Source organism: Rhincodon typus, chromosome 2, assembly GCF_021869965.1.
Source record: "Rhincodon typus isolate 14 chromosome 2, sRhiTyp1.1, whole genome shotgun sequence".
Lineage (NCBI taxonomy): Eukaryota > Metazoa > Chordata > Chondrichthyes > Orectolobiformes > Rhincodontidae > Rhincodon > Rhincodon typus.
This window is the reverse complement of record NC_063333.1, coordinates 28964518-28991368: the sequence shown is the minus strand read 5'-3', so window position 1 is coordinate 28991368 and position 26851 is coordinate 28964518. Positions and strand designations below refer to the sequence as shown.

The 26851-nt window shown below is 39.4% G+C and overlaps 1 protein-coding gene across 1 annotated transcript in view; it reads right to left on the bottom strand.

Moving 5' to 3' along the window:
- The window catches only part of pard3aa (par-3 family cell polarity regulator alpha, a), a 782893-nt gene that overhangs the window by 383839 nt on the left and 372203 nt on the right, over positions 1-26851 (bottom strand). Inside the window, exons 4-5 of the mRNA XM_048606721.1 lie at positions 5372-5547; positions 2226-2387 (exon numbers count right to left, since the gene is read on the bottom strand). Coding sequence (XP_048462678.1) covers positions 2226-2387; positions 5372-5547 — 338 coding nt within the window. The remainder of the gene's footprint in view (positions 1-2225; positions 2388-5371; positions 5548-26851) is intronic.

Below are 26851 nucleotides of genomic sequence, written 5' to 3'. Positions count from 1 at the left end.
AGACAGAGATCTAGCATCCTCACTGAGAAAACCAAATAGTCAGGATGACACAAGGATTCAAAGACTGTGTGAAGAAAGGGTGAGCTGAGGGTTAGGTCAGTGTGCCCTGTGAAATGTGGCTGTGTTTGTGTACTGGCTTATGCTAGCCAGTGATGTGTGAAGCCTAACTACAGGTTAACACTGACTGATGTTGAGCTGTAAGCTTTATACAAAACCCAAAGCCCCAAAGTGTCCATGGTTATATTGTGGTTGCAAAAGGATAGAGCCCCAGGTTTTGATATTGCAAGTTAGTTGAATCAGCTACCTTGATGCATGTATTGGCAGGGAAATCCAATCTGGAATGTCAACTGCCAAAGCATCATGCTCCCAGGTCTAGCAACAATCCTTACAGACACTGACACCATGATATTTACACAGGAGAACAAGGACAGGCAGAGGCCATAGAGCCCCTCAAGCCAGCTCCATTATTCAATGAGTTGAAGGCTGATCTGTGGCCCAAGTCCACACGTCTGCCTTTGGCCCATATCCCTCAATACTTTAACTTAAGAAAAATTTATCTACCTCAGATTTAGAATGAACACCAATTCAGCATTCACTGTCATTTGCAGAGGAGTATTCCAGACATCTATCACCCTTTGTGTATAGAAATGCTCCCTAACATCTCTCCCAAATGGTCCGGCCCTAGTTCTCAGACTATGTCCCCTAGTTCTAGAATTTCCAACCAGTGGAAATAGTTTATCTTTATCTACCCTGCCTGTTCTTATGGAAAGACTGCAATCAGATCACCCTTTGCCCTTCTAAATTCTAGAGAAAACAGGCATAATCTGTCCTCACATAAAAACCAAAAGAACTGCGGATGCTGTAAATCAGGAGCAAAAACATAGTTGCTGGAAAAGCTCAGCAGGTCTGGCAGCATCTGTGAAGGAGAAAACAGAGTTAATGTTTCGGGTCCGGTGACCCTTACTCAGAACTGAGGAAGGGTCACCGGACCCGATACGTTAACTCTGTTCTCTGTTTTCTACTTCACAGATAATCTCTCCTCACTCCTGGTCTAGGGGTTAAGTCATCCTTCTTGTAAATGTATGTTGCACACCCTTCAAAGCCAACACATCCTTCCTATGGTGTGGTGCGCGGATCCTCTCTCAGTATTCCAAGTGGGGCCTAGCCAGGGTTTTGCATAGCTGCAGCATTACCTCTGCATCCTAGTACTCCAGTCCACTAAATATAGAGGCTAGCATTCCATTTATTTTTCTTTCTTTTTTTTTTTAGGATAAACTTATCAGATCCAAGTCACTCAATTTGTTTTATTTCATTTTAATTTGTACACAAAATTCCATTTTCAGAAAACTACATGCAGAAACAGTCATTCCTTGCATGTCATGAAATTGTGCAGATTTTTGTTGCCTGACAGAATAGAAATCTTACCAACAATGCTTTGGAAACTGTCTTTTGTTGTTACAATATAAGAATAGTGAATGTAACCCACTTGCTCAAAAGCATCGTAAACTACACAGTGGACTATGTAGACATTCTATTTCCTTCACGTACAATGGAACTGTGATTTTAATTACTTTAGCAGTGGGCTCTAGACAGGATGACATTAATGAACAGTTTGCCTTTGAATGAAGCAGAAATTTGAAAAACACAGCAAGTAGATTACAAACCAGATATTTCCTCACACTGCCAACATAATGGAAGGATGTTGCTGACAAAGACAAGATTTTTTTTTTTTTTAAAAAAGAAACAATACATTACCTTTAGTACTTGGAACAATACAGAAGAAAAATTCCAAACCTAATAGCAGAGTAGCAGGAAAATTTTGCCATCGATGCCACATGCACTGCAATTCACACAGGCAGCTGGATAAGATTAGGGTTCTTGCATCACAGTAGTAGTGTCCCTACCTTTGAGCTGAGAGAGCCAGATTCCAGTCACACTTGTTCCAGAAGTGTATAATAACATTTCTGAACAAGTTGATTAGGAGACATGTGCCGTAACTATTTAGACTGAATCTATGCAAATGTAAATATTAGCATGCAAATTCTAAGGAAGGGTCTACAACTGAAACATTAATCTACTGACACATTATCCGATGCTGGCAAAGCTGAGCTTTTTGGCTTTCTAGTTTTGTTTCAAGTCTTCAGTGCCTGTAGATTTTTGCTTTTCAGTTCATTGCCACATCAAGTTGCCTGATAGTTCTATGGAGCAGATTTCATTAAAATTACCTGTTCCTGCCTTTCCAGCCATTTGTCCACCATGGGATGAGTGGCACTCAAAGATGATCGGGCATTATCTCGCTGAAACTGATTTGACCAATGGCCAGCATCTCTTGGTAAACTCCTGTAGTTGTCCTGTCCATTCACTGGATTCCTCGGAGTTGTTTCCTTCTGTGCAATTTTGCAAATAGAGGGTCAGAGAATTATTTTGTCTTCAGCAGGTAACGATTAAGCTTTAATTTTTAATTAAAACCAATTCAATCAGTACCACTATCATCTGTATACAGTATAAAAGTCATTTATTTTTCTGTCCTTTTTATTATTAATACACCTGAATTTACAACTTGGTGGTATGCAAGTTTACATAAAGCAGCTAGAATTTGCTCTTGATGAAGTAGTGAACATTTTCCTACCCAAGTTTACGTTTGAATTGAGCATGATGATAATCAAATTTGAAGATGATCTGCAGACTTCAGCAAGGATTACCAAGGAATCTCCCAGAACCAAGGACTTACCTCAAATGTCTTGCCACAAGCAAGCTGGGAGAAAACAGGAAGTAGTTTTTATTTTAAATAAAACAGAAATTGCTGGGAAAACTCAGGAGGTCTGGCAGTATTGTGGAGAGAAAGCATAATTAACATTGAGTCCAGTGACCCTTCTTTAGAACCTTCTCTCCACAAATGCTGAGTTTTCCCAGCAATTTGTTTTTTTTTCTGAATTCCAACATCCGCAGTCCTTTCATTTTTATGTTAAGAATTTTTTATGGATTCTTCTAGTTCCCCAATGAGAAGTGGCATTCCGATAGGTGGCACTTCCACCAAACAGCATTCCTTTCACAATTCGAAAAGTGTCGGCTAAGACTATAAACACAAGTCTACATAGAGTGAATCCAAGATATCATAACTCTGAGGCATATCCTATGAGCTAACACTGGCACTGTAGGTTAAAGGCAACCCCATACTAAAAAAAAAGCCACTACTGAAGGGCATTTAATATGTACTTTGGATGTTTATGATTGGTTAAACTCAAACATATTTGTGCTGATAATGGACTTCCATTTCATTTATACCCGGATTTGTTTATTTTCTTAACGATTGCTTCAAATTCATAAACACTGTCACATTGAGTTATAAAGTCGAGTCTGCAGTCATCTTCTCCATCACCAAATTTAACAAAATAACAATCACTTGCTGAATCTTCTTTCAACGTGAATGGGATCAAGACCCATGAAGCCCAAAAAAAGTCAAAACATCATCCTCATGGCGAGGACTTGCAGCCAAACTCAGGTTTTACCATCTTTACACTATAAAAAAGGGTTTTATTCAATTATCTGATCTCTTGGGCTGGCTTGGGGCACTTCAGAAAGTATATTTTATCTGTATATACAGTGCTTCACAGGCAATTATTGAAAACAATCAATTTTCAATCTATGTAAACAGGACAGTGAAAGAAGGCAGGAGACTCAGTTAGTATATACTGGCAAACTACCAAATGGGCTATTCACGTCAAACCTATTATTAGATGGATATTGTTGACCTCGAAATGATACAAAAGTAGATAATTCAGCATGTTTTGGCAACTAAGTTAGGCTTCAAAATCAATTCATCATTCAATTTTTTTTTGAATAAACAAAGAGCATTAAGGAGAAATTAATAGGATTTTCAAAATCATGGAAGTTTTGAGGGACTGATGGAAGGTCTTTCCTTGAGTGATGAATCAATCAAGAAATTTAGAATAGAATAAGAATTGTCATTGAAGAATGATAAAGTTGTCAAAAACCATTTTTTTCTGCAGCACATTAAGAAAAACATGAAATATTTTTAATTATGATCTGAGGCAGATCATCATATATTTGATAAGGAATAATATAAAGTGAAAGGAAGGTGGGGCAAAGGCAATTGTTCATTTTTATTTGCAAAAATGCAAAATTTATGGGTTTGATGGGCTCCGTGGCCCCTCTCCATAATGTAATTTCCAAAATTCTATGAATCCTCATGAGAGGAAAGAAAAGACTCAGGCTCCTCTTCAAATTCGATTGAATAACAACTCTACAGGATAAACTGAAGGTAGCACTGTAAATGAAAAAACAACCATGAGCTTTTGGAATAGTAAAGTAGGCTCGAAGGCCAAATAGCTGATTTCTTCTCATATTTCTTATGCTCTTATAATATGTCCATTATGCAGATTGTGTTGTACAAGCAACTAAAAGCCATACAACACCTATTTCCTTTACAAGTAATGCAGTTTACACTCAATCATCTCAACTATTTCAGTATCTCCTAGGTACCTCAGATAAGTGTCTTCATTTTAACAGCACTGAGATAATGATCAAATCATTTATACTGCTGTCTTATAAAATTTCCAAGTGGTTCTGACGTTTCCTAGCCAATTGACTGCTACACAGCTTTAGACACTTAAAAGCATGCTAATGATTGGTAGCTCCATAAGAATGTGGTTTGAACAAGGCTACATATTGAGTTTTCCCAAAAGACCCCTGTCGTAGACATTAGGGCAGTTTCTGCTGTAATAAAATGTGACTCAGCCAGAGGATTGGAAACAAAACTAAAATATGTAGGACACAAAGGCTGTAGATTTATAGCATCCGAATTTTTAAGTAGCAAACACTAAGTGAAGGAAAAACATTGCACAGGATGAGTCTGTACTGGCAGCTATTAGTACTGAAATAAGATTCGTGAAGTGATATTTTAACAACTATATTTATCATCAACGGGTCAATGTGCATCACTTTACTAAAGCATTTTCTCAGTAATTTAGTATGCTACCATTTTTAAAGCAATGTGATATTGTCACAGTTGTACAAATCAGCCACTGTGGTTAAGTAAATTATACACTCATTCTCTTGTCCTTTGAGAATTTAGATTTCACTAGCTTCTTGATCACTGAGAATGCCCTTTACAGGGTATATATCTGATGAAATTCATTTAGTTAGAATTTCACCAGAAAATTGCATGTACAGGAAAATCAAGTTATGTCATCTCTTTGCTGCATCTTGAAATTCCAACTACACTTTTAAAAGTGCAGTTTTAGAAGTGACTACACTTTTTAAAAATGCCTTTACCTGTAAAGTGCTTCCAGGTGCCCCAATATGCAATACAAATGGAAACACAGACTGAAGAACAAAACTGTGAACCCACCTTTTTTCTATCAAGGCTACTGGATGTTTGGCTTGGTTTTGGAAAGCCGGGTGTTGTGGACCAACGGGTAGGGTTTTTGCGTGATGGCTCTGCTGAATTAAGGTTAGGTCCCGTTACAGAAGACAAAAGACCAATCAGTGCAGGATCACTGCTCCGTCTCACATGAAGTGGCATGTCTGATGGGAAAGAAAAAATAATTTTAATATTACCATAACCTAATACCAACAGTGAATCAATACTAAAACAGTGATTGCAACTCCTAAGTAAAGCATTCACTACACAAGTGCTTTCAAATACAAAGAAAACATGAACAGCTGTATACTCATTCAAGTTCTCAATTTCTGAAAATGAGGGAACTAATGCTTTTTATGTTTCTTTCTTCCAGAAAACAAATTGTTTTTTTTCCTGTTAGCCTTTACCAAAATCCTTCCAACAAGCAGAACTGATTATTTTTCAAAAAGACAGCATTAGTAATCTCACAATGATTTTACAAATTTAAAAAGAGCATGCTTTAGCACTCAATGATGGCCCTTTACATTAATCAATAAAGCAGTTCTCATTAAACATAATTGTTTCGATGGGTTTCTAGCCATTACTGTGAAACAAAAATGAAGACATAAAACTGCAAATATCTTTTGATGGTGCATCCAGCTGGACCACAGGGACGCCCAATTTCGGTCTTAAATCCTTGCTCTATTAGTTGGTGGTGTAGCATTACAATTCACCTAAGCATCACCAAATTAAAAAAGATAAAAGTCCATCAGGATTTCTGCTCCAAATCTTAATTCCCTAAATTCTCCCGGAAATATACAAGAACATCAAGTGGGGAGAAAAATCGGTTTGATTTATCCCATAGTTGATTAACTTATCGACGTTCTCAGTCTCGGTTCGTTACTTGGGCAGGGCGCTGGAAGGCAATCTACACCCAAGCATGAATTGACCTCTTTAAGGTAGCAGACAGAAGCAAGTTAAATAGGAAAATAAAGGGTTTTACATTTAGCACAGTCTGCCCATTGTAATAGAAATTCTAGTTAGAACCAAAGTGCGAGTAAGGCAGCTATCTTAAATTTTTGGCAAAATGCCACACAAGTAGAGTTTCATCAATCTATACCAGTGGTTCTCCTGGTCTATAAAGGGTTCATTCCCTGGTCTATAACATAAAAGCCACTGATGTGCAAAAGCACAACCGAGACCATCCAAGAGATCAAGCCAGAACCCATATGCCCACCACTTTGCATCTCCTCAAGCAGTCATCATAAGGGCAACCAACAATGCGGATTTATAAGCAGGGTTTATATTGTAACTGTGGTGACCAAAACAAAATTAACAAAAAGGTGCAGCATTAAAGTTTCAAAAAAAGATTATCGTTGATTATTGTAGCATTGATGGTTATAATGAAATGTCTATACCTTAGCATCTGGCAATTATTGGTAATTTATCAATGTTATTTTTAAAAAGTACACAATTTTATTGCATTTTGCAAAAAAAAGTATAGATTCCTCAAGTGAATACACAAAAGCTGACCTGGGTGTATGAAAAAACCAGTGTGGAATTTGGTCTGCTCTCTTGCATGGTTTAATGGTCTAAGTTCAGACATCATTCTTGCAGCACTCATGCTTGCAGTTGACTGCACTAAATGTTTCAAACCTGGGTTCTGGTTCTTGACTGTGCTTCAACAGTTGTGAATTTCTTGTGCAAACTGAAAGTCTTGACAGCCATTTTGCAACTACTCTGGTTTAAAAATAATTCTTGCAAAATCTTGTAAGCGTTAATACCAAACATTGGTTTGAATCTGGTATTCAGAAATGTTAATCTGCTGAAGATTTTTAATAGCATGAATGCAAAAAAAGTGGAAAACAGTACTGACAATGACCATGGGTGATTTCTTAATTAGAACTATGACACTGATTCTGTTGTCCATAACATGGAAAACATAGCATATAATGAAGCAGAAGGTGTATTTGACATGAACAACTTGTTTACTTTGCAACTGAAGAATAAGAATGAAGTGACTATTAGTAAATTATTGCAAAATAAAATCAAAAACAAACCAAGAATATGAGTGACCAAAAGAGCTTGAACATAAAAAGGCCAACCAAGATGGTGAAGTCAAACCAATTAATGCTTTCAAGAGATGGACACTTGACATAAGGGCTGTCTTATAAAACTTAAGGGTCCAAGGTGTGAAAGCAGGGAAAGGAGACTGACTGGTTGTTTTACAGAGAGTCACCATGGATTCAATGGACAAAATTATCTGGTCTAATCAAATAATGAGTCTATAACAGTTACAGCTTGAAAATGAGAATTTTCTGGATGGGTGATAGAGAACACGCCAAACCTTATTGACGTTTGTGTTACAGAACCTTGACTCATGAAGCAGTGAAATCTTCCAAGCTTAAACACCATTTTGAATATAGACACAAGGAACACATTGAAAATTCCTCAGAGCTTTGTTAAGCAAAAAGTGTAAAGAACTGATCAACAATAATCACACTATGCATTTTGTTGCACTAGCATTTTAGGCACAAAAAGCAACAGAGGCTTCATACACAATATCACTACAGTTTGCAAAGATGTGGAAGAGTCATACAGTAGCAGAAACCTTCATCAGACTGTTATGTCCTTAGTAGAGACCAAAAATACTGTTTTTGGAAATCTGAAAAAACCCAATACTTGTGAAAAGTATATAGCTATGAGTTTAACTATTTAAAACAAAAGAATTTTAGCACACATAAATCAAGAACATGAATACCAATAACTATGGCAGAATGTTTAAGATAGCATAGTGATAGTAACAGTACCATGAACAGTCACATATTCTAAACTGAACTTATTAATTTAAATTTTCTTATACACATACCCACAAAACTCAAGTCAGACACTCATCAGAAACCAGAACATTTATTACTTGGTTTGGGGACTGTATCAAAAATTTGTCCAAGGATGAACATATTTTGGGCTTTCTGCTCAATTTCATCTATGTTGCCCACAAATCTCCACCAGTCACCCCATGGTTGGAGACTCCCTGTTCAACACAGGTGTCATAGTATCTTAAGCACAGTCACTTCAGATCAGAATGCTCCTGGTTCTAATATTCTTTAAACTCTATAGTCTTGTATCCAGGAACTCTCTCTCTTCTCAGCCTGGTTATCCCAGAGGTCCAATGCCAATGATAGTCAATAATTCAGTTATCAAAGTTTTAGAAATCTTTTGTCCAGCACATGGAATGTCAATCATCTTTGTCTTGGAAAAAATGTTCCCAGCAGCTAGCTTGTTCTAAAATAGACTGGTTGAAAGCAGAATGACATGCAGGGTCGTACTCTACCTGGAATGAACTTCTTGCTGACTCTGTGCTCATTTCCCAGGCAACTTGGTCACTGCCACTGATCATTTGAGCATTTGCCTGGGACTCTGGATTATTTGTCTGGTGACATCACTGCTACGCTACCTTGTCCATAGTTGTGAATATTTATCAAATGATGCCCTTAAGCATGTGCATTTTTAAAGCAGAGTGTGAAGAGGTGGGAAGTCAAACTTATGAAGCTTGTATGGATTGCGATACTGACATATGCGGGTTGTTGCTAACAAAGTACTCGCACATCTTTTGAACTGCATGAAGTGATCAAAATCTGTCAGCAAAACAATGACTATTAACAATGTAACCTCTCAGACCACAAGCATAATTTCTCATGACTTTTACAACTAATGAATTGATGAACTATGTTCAGCACCCTGATTGCGATTGAACCTCTCAGGGAAAAGCTAATCACTATCTGTGATGTTCAGAATAGAGAAAAAGCTTTGTCTATGAAGATGGAATTGTAGAGTGACCGACCTCAATGCTGGTAATTTGACTGTTCCACAACACTGAGCCACGTCTCACTTACATTAAGGAAGAAATAAATGGATCGGAAAATTTTAAAGAACACCAAGAGGCCTCCCGTGGCAATTTGGGAAGTATTTCACAGAACAGAAATGGGATTTAAGAGGGCAAAGATGCATTTGCAAACATGCGCCACACTGAAGTGTTTGATGTCTATCCCTTCTGACAATCTAATGAAGCTTGTATCAGGTGAATGATTTAAACACACTTTAAGCAAGAGATGTTAAGTGGCCTTTTGGTTCAATACATTTGATCTGAGCATTGTGAAGTTGCAAACACAGCTCTGAAGCACATCCAACAACACTGAACTGCAAGCTTGGATTTTTAATACTAATGGGGCTGAAAACAAAGAGGAACTAGCCGTATACGCAGGCTGATAGTCGAGTTTTCCAGTTTGGGATCAGGTATTGCCGCTTGGGGGGTCTTATCAAAAGCAGCACTTCTCCAATTAATTCACAAGTTTCTTTTCACATGGTAAGCAGAAGTGGGTGGGGTAGAACTTGTAGGTGTTCCACAGACTTCTTTAGCCCGTCTAAGCGGTCAGCAAACAAAATAATTTGAAAACCAAGTTGCACTTGTTGCTTACTACACCCTTCTCCCTGCTCAGAGCTCAAAAGGGACAACAGCTGACTTAAAACTCATGGCCTTCACTGGCGATCCAAGTGGAGGACTTCAACAAATTTTGAAAAAAGCAAATCTGCTCCACTTAATAGCTATAGTGAAAATCTATTCATCAAATGTATATTTAATGCAATCAAAACTAACTAACTGATTCATCAAACTAATTACAATCAAATTCATCATCATCCAGACTCATTCCTGGTACAACACATTGCTTTCACATAGATCTGGCTGACCAGCTAACAAAAAAGTGCATTACCAGTGTTGACAGCAAGTCCGCTTGCAATTCTGATATTCCCAAGATCGATGAACACAGTGCTGGAGGGAGAAATTGGAAGACAAAGTCTAATCACTAGCATCCGTCCCTTGGGTTTTCCCATAATGGGTATAATCTTGACCTTTTCCTAAAGGCCCCGCTCTCACAGAAACCATTCTTTAGCCAATTCAATTCATTCCACTTGCTATCAAGAAACAGCTGAGTACATTGAATACAGCAAAGCCTGTGGATACAGCAAAGCCTGTGGGGCTGCAACTGACAACTTGGACTCCATGGCTGGATGCACCTTTAGTCAAGCTCTTCTAGTACATCTACACCACAATGGCACCTTACCCAACAATGTGGAAAAACTGCCCAGATGTGTCCTGTCCACCAAAAACAGAAGTGTTTTGAGTGTCATTACAAGGCACTTGCTCCTCAAAACAAAAATGAGCAGGATTAGATAATTTGGCCTTTCGAGGCCTTGCTGCCTTTTAACAATATCGTGGCTGATCTTCTACCTCAGCTCCACTTTTTTGCAACATGCCTGTACACCTTTGCATTCAAAATCTAGATATTGAATACATTTAATGACCGAGTATCCGCAAATTCAAAACCCTTTGAGTGAAAACATTTCACCAATTACCTGCCCATTGTTTTAGGATTGTGTTCAACTTGAGGTCTCATTACAAAGCTGGTCCAATCACTGACGAAAGTGTGAAATTCAGAGATAAGACAACAGTGACATCAAGACAGCAGGGACCAAGTGTGATATTGAGGAATCCTAGAAAAACCATGGGAGGTAGGGATAGGAACCTTAAACGGTTGGACGTATACCCAGCATCAAAGAAGATGATTTGACTGTTGGAGGTTAATCTTTTCAGTTGCAGGGCGTCACTGCAGGGATCCCTTAGGATATAGTTTTCTAAGCTCACCCCATCTTCATTTGCTGTACTAATGACTCTCCCACAGTAATATAATCACAAACTGATGACTGCAGAATGCATGGTCCCGTTCACAGTTCACAATAATGAAACATTCCATATCTGCTTGCGACAAGAACAAGATAACATTCAAAGAGTTTGTACATTAACTTGAAAGTAATATGATGGAGATATGTGTGACAAGTAACGGTTATATTTATTGCAGGAAAGTAATGCTACCTTCCCTCAATATTCATTACAATGGGCATCAACAAATCCCTTACCATCCAGATCCGAGAGGTTCTGATGAATTACATCAGCATATAAAGACAACTAGGCCAGTGGGGTCAGTTAACTCAGTTGGATGGATGACTGGTTTATGATGCACAGATATTCCAATAACATGGATTCAATTCCTGCACTGGCTGAGGTCCCATCTTCTCAACATCACCCCTTACCTGACGTGTGGTAACCCTTTGGTTAAGCTCGCTATTACTCACCTCTCTGTAAGAGAGCAGCCCTATAGTTCTCTGGGATGGTGGAGACTTGACCTTCATGGATCAGTTCACTCAGTGGCTGGACAGTTGGTTTACAATGCAGAGTAGCACCAGCAGCATGCATTTAATTCTCACACCAGCTGAGGTTACCATGAAGGATCTTCCTTTTCAACTTGTCCCCCTGCCTGAAGCCTGTTGACCCTCAGCTTAAATCACCACCAGTCATCTCTCTCAAATGAGAGAGCAGCCCTATCGTCTGCTAGAACTGTGGCAACTTTACTTAAATACTACTGGGACAACAACTGACATAGAACTTGTACACACCAGGGAATGTGACAACTGAATTAAAATAGTAATTTTCATCAAAGGATGCATGTTCCACAGTGACTGACTCATCTCCCGACTCCCCAGTTGTTGATCATCTGTAAGGCGCAAGTCAGCAGTGCATTGGAATACGCCCCATTGCCTGAATGAGAACAGGTCCAACAACACTCAATGTTCAACCACATCCATGGCAAAATAGTCTATTTGATAAGCACCTGATCTACCAACTTAAACATTCACTCTCTCACCACTGGCAGATCATGTCACATTTACATGCTGTACTCCACCAACTCATCAAGGTTTCTTCAACAGAACCTCACAAACACGTGATATCTGCTACCGAGGAGGTCAGCTTCAGCAGGTGCATGGGAACAATATCACAAACAAGTTACACACCATCTTGTCTTGAAACCATATCACCGTAATAACACTGTCACTGTCAAAATTGTAGGGAAATCCCTCCTGCTCAATGTCACAGTGAGGATACGAATCCCACACAGACTACAGTGATCGAAGTGGTTAATCACCAGCTTCTCAAGGGCAGTGATGAATAGTTTTAGCTTCCCAGATTGGAATAAGTTAAGACCAATAAGCCTTACATATAGCCTAGAAAAATGCAACTTTTGAAACTAATTTAGATTTTTATATACCAAACACCTGTAATAATCATTCGATCACAAACATAATTTGGCTAGAAAATTTAGTATTCCGTTTGCTCTCAACTCAATTGTTACAACTTGCCGTCTTCAATGTTTGATTTGTAATTCAAATGCATATCATTTCTCTCTACTACATCCCCATGAATCTATGGCATCAAATATTAATTTCTCAAAAGATTAACCCTGCATGAATAATATTCAAAGTATTTACTGCATAAAAATTTAAATGCCCAATAGAATTTCTTTCAAACAAATTACAACCTATTTTTGAAAACTGGGTTTTCACGAGACACCAAAAACAAAGGAATAAAGAAATTGATTAAATGTTGCATCAACAGAAGGGCTAACCCAGCATCCTTCTCGTCTGGAGGTCAGCTGAAACAGAACCACAGTCTATTCCAGTGCTGGAATCAAAGGATTACAAAAGCAGCAGATTCTTACCTCTAAGCTCCCAATTTAGTGTGTTTTTTTCTGTCAGGAATGGCTTTGGTGACAAATAGTATAGTTTATGGAAGTTATCAATCTAGACATTGATTTCAGCTCCACTCCTTGGAACACTGAGCAAGATACATTCCACTTCGTTACTTAATTTCTCTCAGTTGGAAGGTTTCATTGACTTTTTTTTACCGCCTGGTGAGAAAGCTATTGTATTTGTCCAAGAGCCCCATTTATACTCATTTTAAGGTTTTCTGCTTTGTGGCTGACACTTTCGATTTCATTTTTTCCTTCTGATCTACACAAATTTTGCACAGCACCTGGAAATATGGAAATAATAGCATACGTGATGGATGTGCAAAGTAAAACGCATGATACAGTTCATCAGTTAGGTGCAGTACACCTACACAAAGAATCACACAGTTGTGTTGCCCAGGACCATTGAGCAAGAAGATCAGCTATTTCTAACAAGAAACACAAGCAAAAGAGAAAGGTTTCAGAACTTGTTCATCTGCAGATAGAAAGGCACACTGAAGCAGAAGGCAGGAAATATGTGACCACTCTAAAATGCTTGGTGTTGGAGGGGTCGATGGGGGCTTGGGGGGGTGTGAGGAAAATACATGAGAAATCTTCGTGCATCTAGGTTGCCTATCTGGGTATACAATCAAAAAAAAAATCCAAGGATTGGGCACAGAACGGGTTATTCATTAGCAAATGTCAAGGGCAAGACAAAACAAGCAATTACTCATTGGGAAGTGTGCCAGTTCCAAGACAACAAGTATATATTAACTGGTGGGACATTCCATATTAGGACAGCCACATCAGCAGGGGATTCAAATTTCTGCATTGTTTATCTTGAGTACTGAAACACAATAAAACGGAGGAGGGTACAAAACTTTTCTGGAAATGGGAAACAAACAATTGCTGGAAATTAGTACCACATGGCTTAGTTCAGGGGAAAAGCATTATTGCATTTTAAGGGGGAAGAGAGATAAAAACACAAGGGATAAAGGATGAGAAGCCTGAAGTAATAAAGTGAAAAAGAAACTTATGTGAAGCATAAACATTGACAGAGAGCAGTTTGAACCATTAAATCGGATACGCAAGTTTCAGAAAAGTTTGCTTTGCAAAAAAGTGACCTGCAATACAAGAAATCCAAAAAATGGCTCATGGACTTGGCCAAATTTTCCAATCATGTATTGGTTATGGAACCAATTCAAAAAGAAGGATCTAAAACAACTTTGCTTTAAATAGTAATTTAGCAATAGAGACAAAAGGATTTGAGGAAAGAATTCATCAACATGGAAGCTAAACAATTGAAGGAACAGTCATTAATGATGAGACAAGCAGAGGTTTATGATTACAATGCTCAAGGGGAACAGAGTTGCAGACCGAGAGATTACAAGGTATCTCTCTCTCTCTTTCTCTCGAATAAAGTATTTAAAGAATAACTAAAGTCATCTATATTTTAAACACATGCACGCTTATTGCTCTTCAGAATTTCACAGCAAAACTTCCAGATACTTCATTACCAAAATCATGTATGGAACTAGCCACTTTGAATAACATCACAAGAATCCAGATTTCCCGAGCTTCCGTAACCTTCCTTCTAGCAAGAGATAGTGCGAATTGCAGATGCTGGAGAATCTGAGATAACAAGGTGTAGAGCTGGATGAACACAGCAGGCCAAGCAGCATCAGAGGAGCAGGAAGGCTGACGTTTCGGGCCAAGACCCTTCTTCAGAAAAATTCCTTTTACTTTTTCTGTGTAAATTGGCTGGCTGCTGAGGTCAAGAACAGGTAGAAATATGCAATAACCTATTCTCCTCTTCTCAATTTTTTTTCCCTCATTGGCTCTATTTCCTAATTTAGAAAATTTCAACAAATGCTGGCCTGGCTAACTGAAATCCTGAGGTGCAGTGAGAATGAATACCCTTGAAGTCAAGAAGCTTTGGAAAATTGAAGAGAATGGGTATCGGGGTGAAACATTTCCTGCTGGGACAGGATGCACCCATGGATGATGTTGTTGTTGACTGGGACATTAAGTTAAAGGATACAAAAATATCTTGAGTGGTCGTTAACATATTTTAGAATCAAATTATGTTAAAGGTATATCAGAGGGAGACAAATATTTGACTTTGTTAGTACAACTCAAACTTACTGTCATGACTCGTGCTTTAAGTAACTAATTTGAGGTAATACTTCTAGAAATAAGAATATGCACAGCTCTAAGCACTTCAAAATAATTGACTGATGGAAAAGAAGATAATGTGATTTCCAATTAAAATCTGGTGAAGTATTTTTGATATCTCATACTGCAGAATAACCTTCAGACAAATTAATTCCACAATATGGCACACGTACAATCTGCTCATTTGAATGTCGTCATTTTGGCTTGAACATTTCCAGTTTTCAGTTGCAAGGTTTCCCCTTTGGAAACACAGGGCAAAATTAGCATATGAGGTTTCAATTTGTTTTATTCTTTTATGAGATATGGCCCTCGTGGCAAAGCCAGCATGTGGTACCCATCCCAAAATGCCTTCCACGAGTGGGAGATGAGCCACATTTTGAACCGCTGCCACTTATATGGTGTAGGAATATCCATCGTAGAGATGGAAATGGAATTCCGAGGTTTTATCCCACTGACAGTGAAAGAACAGCGATATAGTTCCAAGTCTGGATGATGGGTAGCTTGGAGGAGAACCTTCAATTGATGCTGTCTTTGTCTTTCCAGGTGGTAGAAATTATAGTTTGGAAGGTGATATCAAATGGCTTTGGCAAACAGCTGCAGTACATCTTGTGTTGAATAAACAGTGATGCCACTGTGCATCAGTCACAGAAGCTGATGAGATTCAAACTGATGGTTTGGGTGCCGATCAAGCAGGCTGCTTTGACCTGGGTCGTGTCATGATTCTTGAGTTTTGTTCGAGCTGCACTCACCCAGGTGAGTGAAGAGCATTCCATCACATTCTGATTTGCGTCCCGTAGATAATGAGAGAATACTGGGGAGACAGCAAGTGAGCTACTCGCTATAAAATTGTCAGCTTCTGACCTGCTTTCATAGACACTGCATTTATGTGGCTGCACAGTATGGTTTCTGGTCAACAGCCACTCAAGATGGTGATGGTGGGGGAATTGAGAGACGATAATACTACTGAATTTCAATGGGAGATTGTTAGATTCTCCTGGTTGCAGGTGGTCACCACCTGACACTTGTACGATGTCTTTCAGTGAAGGAACATCCCCTCCCTGGTCTGGCCTGATTCCAGACCCATGGCACTGTGTTCGACAGTTAACTGTCATTGCCAACATTGTCAGGATTGTCTCACAGCTGGTCAAGCAACAGCTTGGTGCTATCACATTCACAGAATCATACTTACAATGGCCCAGTCAACTTCATCCTCTTCCAAGGGCACATCCTGTCCCGCCAGGAAATCTTTCACCCCAAATCCCATTCTCTTCAATTTTGCCAAAGCTTCTTGACTTCAAGAGCATTCATTCTACTACAGCTCAGGATTTCAGTTTTGGACCAAAGCTGTAATGAAGTTAGTAGCTAAGTGGCAAACTAAACACAGGTGAGCAGCTTATTGCTGTGGAAGTGTCGCCTGGTAACACAGTTGATGACATCATCTATCAGCTGGTTAATCAGTTAGTAATTGGCTAGCTGGGATGGGATTTTGCAGACAAGAGGCATCAGGGCAACTTTCCAACTTGAGCTGAGCCAATTCGACAATTCTAGAGTTGTAACTGTACTGGAACAGCTTGGCTAGGATGGCAGCTAACTCTGCAGCTGAAGTCTTCAACCGCTGGTAAACTGTCAGCAGCTGAGGTTTTGCAGTATCCAGTGGCTTCAGCCATGTCTTGACTATAACATACAGAGAACTGAATTAGCTGAAGACTGGCATCTGTGATAATGGGACCTCAGTAGAAGGCAGAGAAGGGTCATCCACTGGGAACTTCTGTTGAAAAATGGTTGCAAATTCATCACTCTTGTCATTCGCACTCTAAAGGCATATCTACTGTCATGCTTACACTACTGTCTAAGAAAATAATGAATCTGACAGGATACAAGTAATAAGATTAGATGAAGCCTGATCTCACTGAATGGGTGAGAGGGGTTTCAGGGTTGACCAACCTACTCCTGTGACTATTTTCCTAACCATTCTAACAAAAGGCCAAGTTGTCCCAATTTATCCAGTGAGTGGCTGAATTAATGTCTTTACAAGGCCTTCAGGGATGATCCATGACCTGCACAAAGCTGGTCAATGTGACCCTTGTGTGAAACCACAATAAATCAATGCTTTGAGAGGACAGAAGTGACAATCTATTATCAGAAAAGAGGAACAGGCAGAAGCACAATATGGCCTTGTGTCACACTGTTCAACAGATCTGTTGAAACTGAGGAATGGTAGAATTGGGGAGAAAAAAAGATGAAGGGGAAACAAGATAAAGACATGTACATATAATGACCCTTTCGTGACCTCGACATCTCAAACAGCTTCACTCCAATGAAATAATTTGGACGTGCAGACACTATTACAACACCAGCTCCGCCCACACACTAATATAATCTGCTTCAATGGTATTGTTTGAGAGATATGTACTGACACCAGGACAACAACCCCATGTACTCTGAATAGGGCAATAATTTATATTTACCCAAGGGGACAAGGGAAGCCTGTGGTTTAACGTCAAATGGAAAACAAATAAGAGCATGCATTTTTATAGTGTTGCATCACAGGCTTCAGAAATGTCACAGAAGTGTTTCACACAAAAAGATGCCTTTTTTAAGGAACAGCAGCAGCTAATTAGTGTATAATCTCGTCTGGCAAACAGGGCAGTTAATCTTTTATTTCAAGAGAGCTGACCAAGAATAAGAACTTGCCACTTTTCTTTTAATACAATCATCGGACTTTCAGTACATACCTGATTTACTCCAACAAGCAAAGTATACTTCAATTCTGTACACTATCTGAAGAAGAGTACATCTAACAATTCAGTGATCAGCATTATGCTGATGGTATGGGCCAGATGAAGTGTGCAAATTTGGAGTGGGGATTAAAAAAAAAACAACCTTCTGACTCAGAAGCAATAAAATATGGAACAATTGTGGAAAGAAGCAGATGTGTCCTTATAATAAATTTAGCACACAATGCTATTTTAAAACAAAAAAAATGCAAACGTCTTGCTAGACATTTACTTCTAAAGGACTATAATATTTCAAATTGAAATATTACAAGCATTAGGGTCATAGATTAAAATCAACTACTTATTTTTCCTTTTGTAATCTGTACCTATGACTTTGAGCTATAATATGCAAGGCATAATTGAGTATAAACGTTAAGAAAATATAATTATACATGTCACTCAAGTAGTCGAGTTTTTGAAATTCATTGCAAACAAACTACATTAGTTTTTTTTTTAAATTTTATGTTGCAGAATTATCCTCCAGAAACCAGCTAAGAACAGAAATGCATTTTCAGTCACACTAATATGCAGGAAACATAAATGTGCAGTTTTTTATTAGTGAAAATTTGCATGAAAAGATTGCAATCAAGCAAGTGATTTTTGAGATGTATTTTAGGGATTTTCAGATCATTAAAATCATAAGTGATTTAATTCATTTAGGTATAGAGCAGCTGCTCCAGTCTTTAAATGAAAAATAATAAGATAGAGATTCAAACGTGGAACAGGAACATGAGTTGATTTATAAATCCCATCCACTCATCACCACTATGCTCACTGATTTACATTAGTTTCCATTTAAGCAGTTTCTCAATGTTATAATTTCACCCTTGTTTTCAAATTTGGCCCCAGGTTTCTTCCCACCTTACGCTACTACGATCATCTTAAGTCACACAATGCCCAAATATCAGAGCTCATCATGAACCTGTTTCTTCAGCATCCAAGTTAATCATTCCAGTGTCATCTCATATTAAACCAGATGCGTGAGTATCATGCTTTTTCCAATACATCAATAACATGTTTGTTGCTGTTTCCTTCTCTCATTTGGGATTGCAAAAATTGATCATTTTCACGTCAATTTCCACCATGCTCTAATCTTCACCTGGTCCACCTCAGGCTCGTCCTTGCCCTTCCTCGACATGTTTTTCCCATTTTAGAGGATAGGCTGGCCACTGATAGCCACTGCAAACTCACTGTCTCCCACAGTTACCTTGACATTACATTGTTGCACCCTGCTATTTCATTTTCTCAGTTTTTTTTGGTTGCATCTGTTCTGATGCTGCCACCTTCTCTGGGTCGGGGGCTCATAAATATCTGCCTTTGTCCTTAACTGAGGACTTTCCCCTGCCGTGGTTGACAGGGCACTTAGCCACGTCAACTCCCACACTTCTGCCCTCACTTCTCCTCTTCATTCCCATAATAATGACAGGGACCTTTCCATCCCTCCAGCCTCCGTGTACAAAGCATCATTAGCTGCTATTTCCACCAAAAGATACATATTCCCTTACCTTGTCAGTATTCTGCAGTGACCATTCCCCCGATCCACCTTCCTCCATTCCCAACACCACCTCCCCATGCATCTGCCTGTTTACCTCCTCCCTCATCACTATTCAAGGCCAGAGACCTACCTTCCTGGTGTCTGGCTACTAAGCCAGATAGGTGATATTGGGGGCGATGAGGGAGTGAAAATGCTGACTGTACTGCAAGCAATCCACATTATGACAGTGCCTGGGATATGGAGCTGGATAAAAGTTGTGAAACTTGACAGGGTTCAGAAAAAACTTACAAGATGTCGAGACCCGAAACGTCAGCTTTCCTGCTCCTCTGATGCTGCCTGGCCTGCTGCGTTCATCCAGCTCTACACCTTGTTATCTCAGATTCTCCAGCATCAGCAGTTCCTACTATCTCTGTTACAAGGATGATGGCAAGGTTCGAGGATTTGAGCTACAGGGAGAGGCAGAATAGGCTGGGGCTATTTTCCCTGGAACTTCGGAGGCTGAGGGATGATCTTATAGAGGTTTATAAAATTATGACAGGCATGGATAGGGTGAATAGGCAAGGTCTTTTCCTTGGTGTGGGGAAGTCCCAAACTAGACGGCATGGGTTTCAGGTGAGAGGGGAAAGATTTAAAAGGGACCTAAGGGGCAACTTTTTCACACAGGGGATGGTATGTATATGGATAAAATCCAAAAGGACTGCGGATGCTGTAAATCAGGAACAAAAACAAAGTTGCTGGAAAAGCTCAGTAGGTCTGGCAGCATCTGTGAAGAAAAAAAAAAAAATCAGTTAAAGTTTCGGGTCTGTGACTCTTCCTCAGAATTCCAGACCCAAAATGTTAACTCTGGTTTTTTCTTCACAGATGCTGCCAGACCTGCTGAGCTTTTCGAAGAGGTAACCAAGAGGATGGATGAGGGTAGGGCACTGGATGTTGTCTATGTGAATTTTTTGACAAGATCCCACATGGCAGGCTAGTCATGAAAATTAGGTCACATGGGATTCAGGGAGAGCTAGCTATTTGGATTCAAAATTGGCTCGATGGTAGGAGGTAGAGGGTGACAGCTGAAAGGTGTTTATCGGACTGGAGTTGGGATGTTATGTTACAGTTGTACAAGTCGTTGGTGAGGCTGCACTTGGAGTGTTGCATACAGTTTCGGTCACCCTGTTAAAGGAAAGATGTAGTTAAACTGGAAAGTGTGCAAAGAAGATTTATGAGGATGTTGCCAGGACTAGTAGGCCTGAGCTATAGGAAGAGGTTGGCCAGGATAGGACTTCATTCCTTGGAACACAGGAGACCGAGGGGTGACCTTATTCAGGTATGTAAAATCATGAGGGTCATAGACAGGATGAATGCATATAGTCTTTTTCCCAGGGATGGGGAATTGAAAACTAGAGGATATAGGTTTAAGGTGAGAGGGGATAGATTTAAGACCTGAGGGGCAACTTCTTCATGCAGAGAGTGGTGCATATATGGAATGGGCTGTCAGAGAAAGTGGTGAGGCAGGTACAATAGGAACATTTAAAAAAACATTTGGATAGGTTACATGGATGAGAAGGGTTTAGGGAATATGGGCCAAATGCGGGCAATTGGAAATAGCTCAGTGGGCACCATGGTCAGCGTAGACTAGTTTGGGCTGAAAGGCCTGTTTCCATGCTGTATTATCTATGTCTCTATGAATATGGTATTCCTGACGGATTGTCCGACCAAAGTTCTGCCCAATAGAAGTTAAACTTTTTTACTTTTGACCTCGAACCCTTTTTTGACAAAGGCTAGAATTTAGCCTTTTGGAGTCCTTTTTGCACTTAGCTTTTAGAGAATGGTATACTTGGACATCCAAATATCTTTACTTCTCCAGAGCTTCTAGATCTTTAAATCATTAAAAAAATAAATTTTGCCTTTCTTAAATTCTTCCCAACTTCCTATGTAGAAATCTATCTGGCACAGTTATTCTTCCTTATTTAATCTGTCTATGACCCTTGGCAAATTCCTGTTCCTACTGACACAACTTATTGACTTCCTCAATTCGTGTCATTTGCAAACTTATATACGCAACTTTCTACTCTATCATTGATACCATAATGAAAACCCAAGGCTCCAGCACAGAATTTATTGAATCTTACTTCTGCAGTTCGGCTTTGCAACACAAAGCACACAATTTCCAACAGAGGAGAAAAAACATACTCTTCACTTCCCACAGAGCGGTAGAAATCTCCAACAGTTCAAAAGCCATTTGCTAAGAATTCAGGTGAAAATCAGCCAGTTGGATGACATTGAAGGCTACGTGGATAAATTCGGTCAGAGCTAATTAAATTCATTTGAGGACATATTCATTATTGAATTCATGGAGTCAAGAAAGCATTATCTGAATATCTGATGAACATTTTGAAGAAAACCTAACGGCTGGAATACAGACCATCAACAAATAAACCATATATAATCCATACAGGCTCAATCTGATGAATAATCATCCCTCATTTCAGTCCTTGTACATTATTATTGTCCATAATAGTCCAGAAAGCATTGATTGATCCCAGGGTTTGATTCTGCGGGATTCCAATTGTCATCCACATTCCATCCAAATAACATGCTAGAACAAAGGCAGTGAACACTAGTCAATTATTCCTGCATCAATTATCAGCATTACAACCTATGGCCAGGGACATTCACGTCATTTCCAGTTCAAGTAACCAAAGGTCTCGGACAAATTTTCAGAGATTTCTGGTTTCATAGATTTTTTTTTCCATAGAATCCCTACAGTAGGAAACCACTGGGAAATCCAGTAGGAAACAGGCCCTTTGGTCCAACAAGTGTACAGAGCATCCCACCCAGACCCATTCCCCTCTAACCCACCAAAACTATATATCTCTGAACACTGCGGGCAATTTAGCACAGTCAATCCACCTACCCTGGACTTTGGATTGTGGGAGGAAACCGGAGCACCCGGAGGAAACGCACGCAGACACGGGGAGAATGTGCAAACTCCACACAGACAGTTGCCCGAGGGTGGAATCGAACCTGGTGCTGTGAAGCAGCAGTGCGAACCAGTGAGCCACCGTGCCATGTAGCACAGTACACAATTGTCCAAAAGAAAAGATAATCCAGCAATTACAATCTAAACAATTTAACATTAATACTGAGAAGACTGGAGAAACAATACTCTAAGACAAAATTAACAGTACTTGGACAAGCTTCAGATAACAGAGAAGTTAAGATAAAAGAGACGTTAAGATTAACTTGATTAAGATCCATGGTGAATGAGTTAAATTTGTGTACATGTAATTTCAGACGACATTTGCTGAAGTACCACATAATATATTTGTGAGCAAACCAAAGCCTAAGGGATAAATTGTCCACAACCAGAGGACACAGATGGCAAAAGAATAAAAAGGAGACAGGAAGTTTTGGTTTTGATGCAACAATTGCTAAGGATTTAGAAGCACTGTCTGATAGAGCAGTCGAAACATTCAACAGTCGTACCAATCAAACAGACTGATGAACTTGAAGCCCTACCCTGTTCTGTACAATGATTGTGTTGAATCCAAGAGAATTTTAAAAAGTACAGAATATAATTCTTAACATGGAGGAGGACTTACTGCATTCTATACGATGAAAGCTGACTTTTCAAATAAAATTATCCACAAGTATAACTTAGAAATTCTTGAAGTGGTTACCATTTTAGGAAAGTACATTACCGTACAGGCATATCATGAATTCATGTATGACCTAAAATATTGCAGCATTGATCATACTGAAGAATATAAATGGAGTCCAAATGGAAAATTTCAAACAAATTAATCGACAAAAAAACAGATCCAATTGCCATTTGTGCAATCACGTTTTTATTATTTAGGATTTGGATTCTAAAGTGAAGAAAACTATCTTTTGGAATGAACTTTATGCAGAGGAGATTCTCTCTCTGCCTCCGTCCCCCATCCCTGCAAAAAGATGTCAGGGAGTCATTTTTGAACAATGCGTTTGAACATCATTTCCAAGAAACAATGCGGTATGAGCTAAATGTCTAACACATTACCTGGAGAGTTAATTGTTGGAATTAACGCTTACAAAGGCAAACATGCATGATACACAGAAAGACACAATCCGGTTTCACTGAGGAAAAAAATAACAATTCAAACCAGAAGGGCAGATTAGGTTGCGGCAGTCTCCAGACTAACAGAGCTGGAAATAAATCTGAATCTGTTAAGCAGTTCAAATAGACAGATTATTTTTTACTAAAATTACGAAAGGTCAGTTGGCTGAAGTCTGCGTTTCACCAAAAGCAACAGTGACAAAGTGTTGCAAAGTTGGGTATAGTATTTGTGGATTGGAAGGTAGAACATTAGAATTTGTTTGTAAAACGATGGGGGAGGAGGGGGGCAGCGGGGGAAAAGTCTGTGGTCCTTTGAAATGACGATGTGTTTTTTTCGGCTTGGAGATTAAAACAATGTCTGCAGGCAGCAGCGGATGAACAGAGTGTTTTGAAATTAAAATATTGTATCAAAAGGCCATACTGTTAGCGAGCAAAGCAGCATTTTTACCAAGACAACAGGTTTTAGTCATTTATATAAATGATTTGGATGTGAACATTGAAGGTATCATTGGTAAGTTGGCAGATGACACCAAAATTGGTAGTGTCATGGGCAGCAAAGAAAGTTATCTCAAAGTACAATGGGATTTTGATCAGATGAGCCAACTCGCCAAGGAGTGGCAAATGGAGTTTTAACTTAGATAAGTGTGAGGTACTGCATTTTGGAAAGGCAAATCAGGGCAGGATTTGTACATTTAATGTGAAGGTCCCGCGAGTGTTGCTGAAGACCGAGACCTTGGAGTGCAGGTTCATAGCTCCTTGAAAGTGGAGTCTCAGGCAGATCGGATAATGAAAGCAGCATTTGGTATGTTTTATTGGTCACTGCATTGAGTATAGCAGTTGGGAGCTCACGTTGCAACTGTATAGGGCATTGGTTAGGCCACTTTGAGTACTGCGTGCAATTCTGGTCTCCCTCCTAAAGGAAGGATGTTGTGAAACTTGAAAGGGTTCAGAAAAGATTTACAAGGATGTTGCCAGGGTTGGAGGGTTTGAGCCATAGGGAGAGGCTAAATAGGCTGCGGCTACTTTCCCTGGAGCGTCAGAGGCTGAGGGGAATCCAAAGCTAGCGGGCATAAGTTTAAGGTGAGAGGGGAAAGATTTAAAAGGGACGTAAGGAGCATTTTTTTCACACAGAGGGTGGTGCATGCATGGAATGAGCTGCCAGAGGAAGTGGTGGAGACTGGTACAATTACAATATTTAAAAAGGCATCTGGATGGGTATATGAATAAAAAGGGTTGAGGGGGATATGGGCCAAATCCTGGCAAAGGGAACTAGATTCATAGAGGAAATCGGCATGGACCCATTGGGCCAAAGGGTTTGTTTCCACGCTGTAATATCTCTACAACTCTATGTTGTAAAATCTCATCTGGTTTACTAATGTCCTCTATTCAACTGCCGTCTGGGAAATTAGAAATAGGCAATAAATGCTGGTCTAGCCAGCAACGTCCAATCCCACAACGGAATTAAAATAATGCAAATCAATGCAAAATTGTGACCAACTCATGGAATCTCTTACCTAAGATTGCCCAAATGGGAGAAGAAGCATCTGCAAATCATTTTTCTTTACATAAAATCTTTCATGCAACGTGGGCATTGCTGGCTGCCCAGCATTTTTGCCAATTCCTAACAGCCCTGGCGAAGGCAGTGATGAGTATTTCCAATAGGCCCAGCTGGAGGCCAAGCTCAAACAGTGGAAGCAGCAAATGAAAATCCCACCCATCGCCTCCCATCTGTGGCAGGCTGTGTAGACCCAGCATTGGGCTGCTTAGTCACCTCAGTACACACAACTCTGGAATTGAAGGGAATCATCTGTGATCCTCAGCAATTGCCCAAGAAGAAAAAGAACAGACTTAACATGCAATTCATTGGCAATGAAGTACTTTGGGAAATGAGGAGGACATGAAAGGTACAATGTAACCAATTCTGATTCAAATGAAGGATAACTTATTAATAACAAGCACAATTTTAATTGTTAGAAAGGACAAGGAAAGATGATGAGTTCACGAAGCCCAAAACAAAAAGAAAATTTGCGCATCATATGCAATTTTCAAATGATCTGTTTTTCCTTCTCACAGAAATAGAAAAGTTGACTTATTCAGGTTATTATATGCTCAGGCATTGCGGTACCTAAACATTCAGATAAAGCTTCTCCTAAATAAAAAGGCATTCATCTTTGAACTTTGTTAGAAGTCCTGTCGGATAAAGGAAATGTGGGCAACCCTGAGATTATTTTAAGGATGAAGGAATGTGGAATCTCCAGATCTTTAGTCATTTCATGTTTGCAACATGAGACGACAAAAAAAAAGTCACCATTCAATCTCTATCAGGCCTGTCTCCATTTTCAACCACACCATCTCCCCAAGGCCAAATACTTTTGACCCTTAGTGATGCCAACAGTCGACCTGGTGCAGACATTCTGCAATCAAGTGCTAGGCACCATAGAGCAGTCTAAACTAACTTTTTCAGAAGGTTTTTTTTGGGTAACTTGTTCTGACAGTGGCAACTCATCATTAAAGGAAACCCAAACCACAGTTTGTCATTCAGGGACACGACATATTTGAGTATCAACATATTGTACATATGTCACTAATGTTGATACAGAACAACAATAACATGATAAAAAAAACCGGCAGCCACAACAGAAATTACCATGCATCTTCTTGGCCTTACCCATTAATCCCCATTTCCATCCAATTGACATCAGGTAGAACATTCCAGAAACAGGCTGACTCATTATTGCCCATTTGACCCACCGTTGAGAACAGAGTTCGCCCTCAACCTAATATAAAAGAATCTTTTACTCTCCATCACCATTACCCTCCTCCTCTGATAACCCACCTTCGAAATTGTAAATGCCCAGCTGAAATCCATGTTCATTCTTTGAAAATGACTTCTTATTCTTAGAGGAAAGTGAAAAATGACACAAATAAAGTAGACTGGAATATTTCCAGCAACTCTGAAGAATGCATTCTATTCAATCTGGAATTGAATAGCTAGTACTGTTACACTGCAAGAGCCACTGAATGGGGATTGACATTGTGTATGCTTTTTATAAGGTGGGACAATCAGCCTGAGGCAATATGTTACACTCCAACTAATCAAAGTCTCCGATCCTCGAACAGTTACATTGCTGCAATTGTTTTTCCAAATACTGACTATCTCTTTGCAGCTTCCAAAGGTGGTGATAAAAGTGGACTAATGTGGTGAACAATTAGTTAAATGCCAGCTAATTACAGACATGAACTTTGGCACAGATCCTGCAGAGTAAACTCTTCAGAATTTGACAGATCAAGAGGGGGTTCAGAACACCACAATCAAACTGCAACTTCAATTGT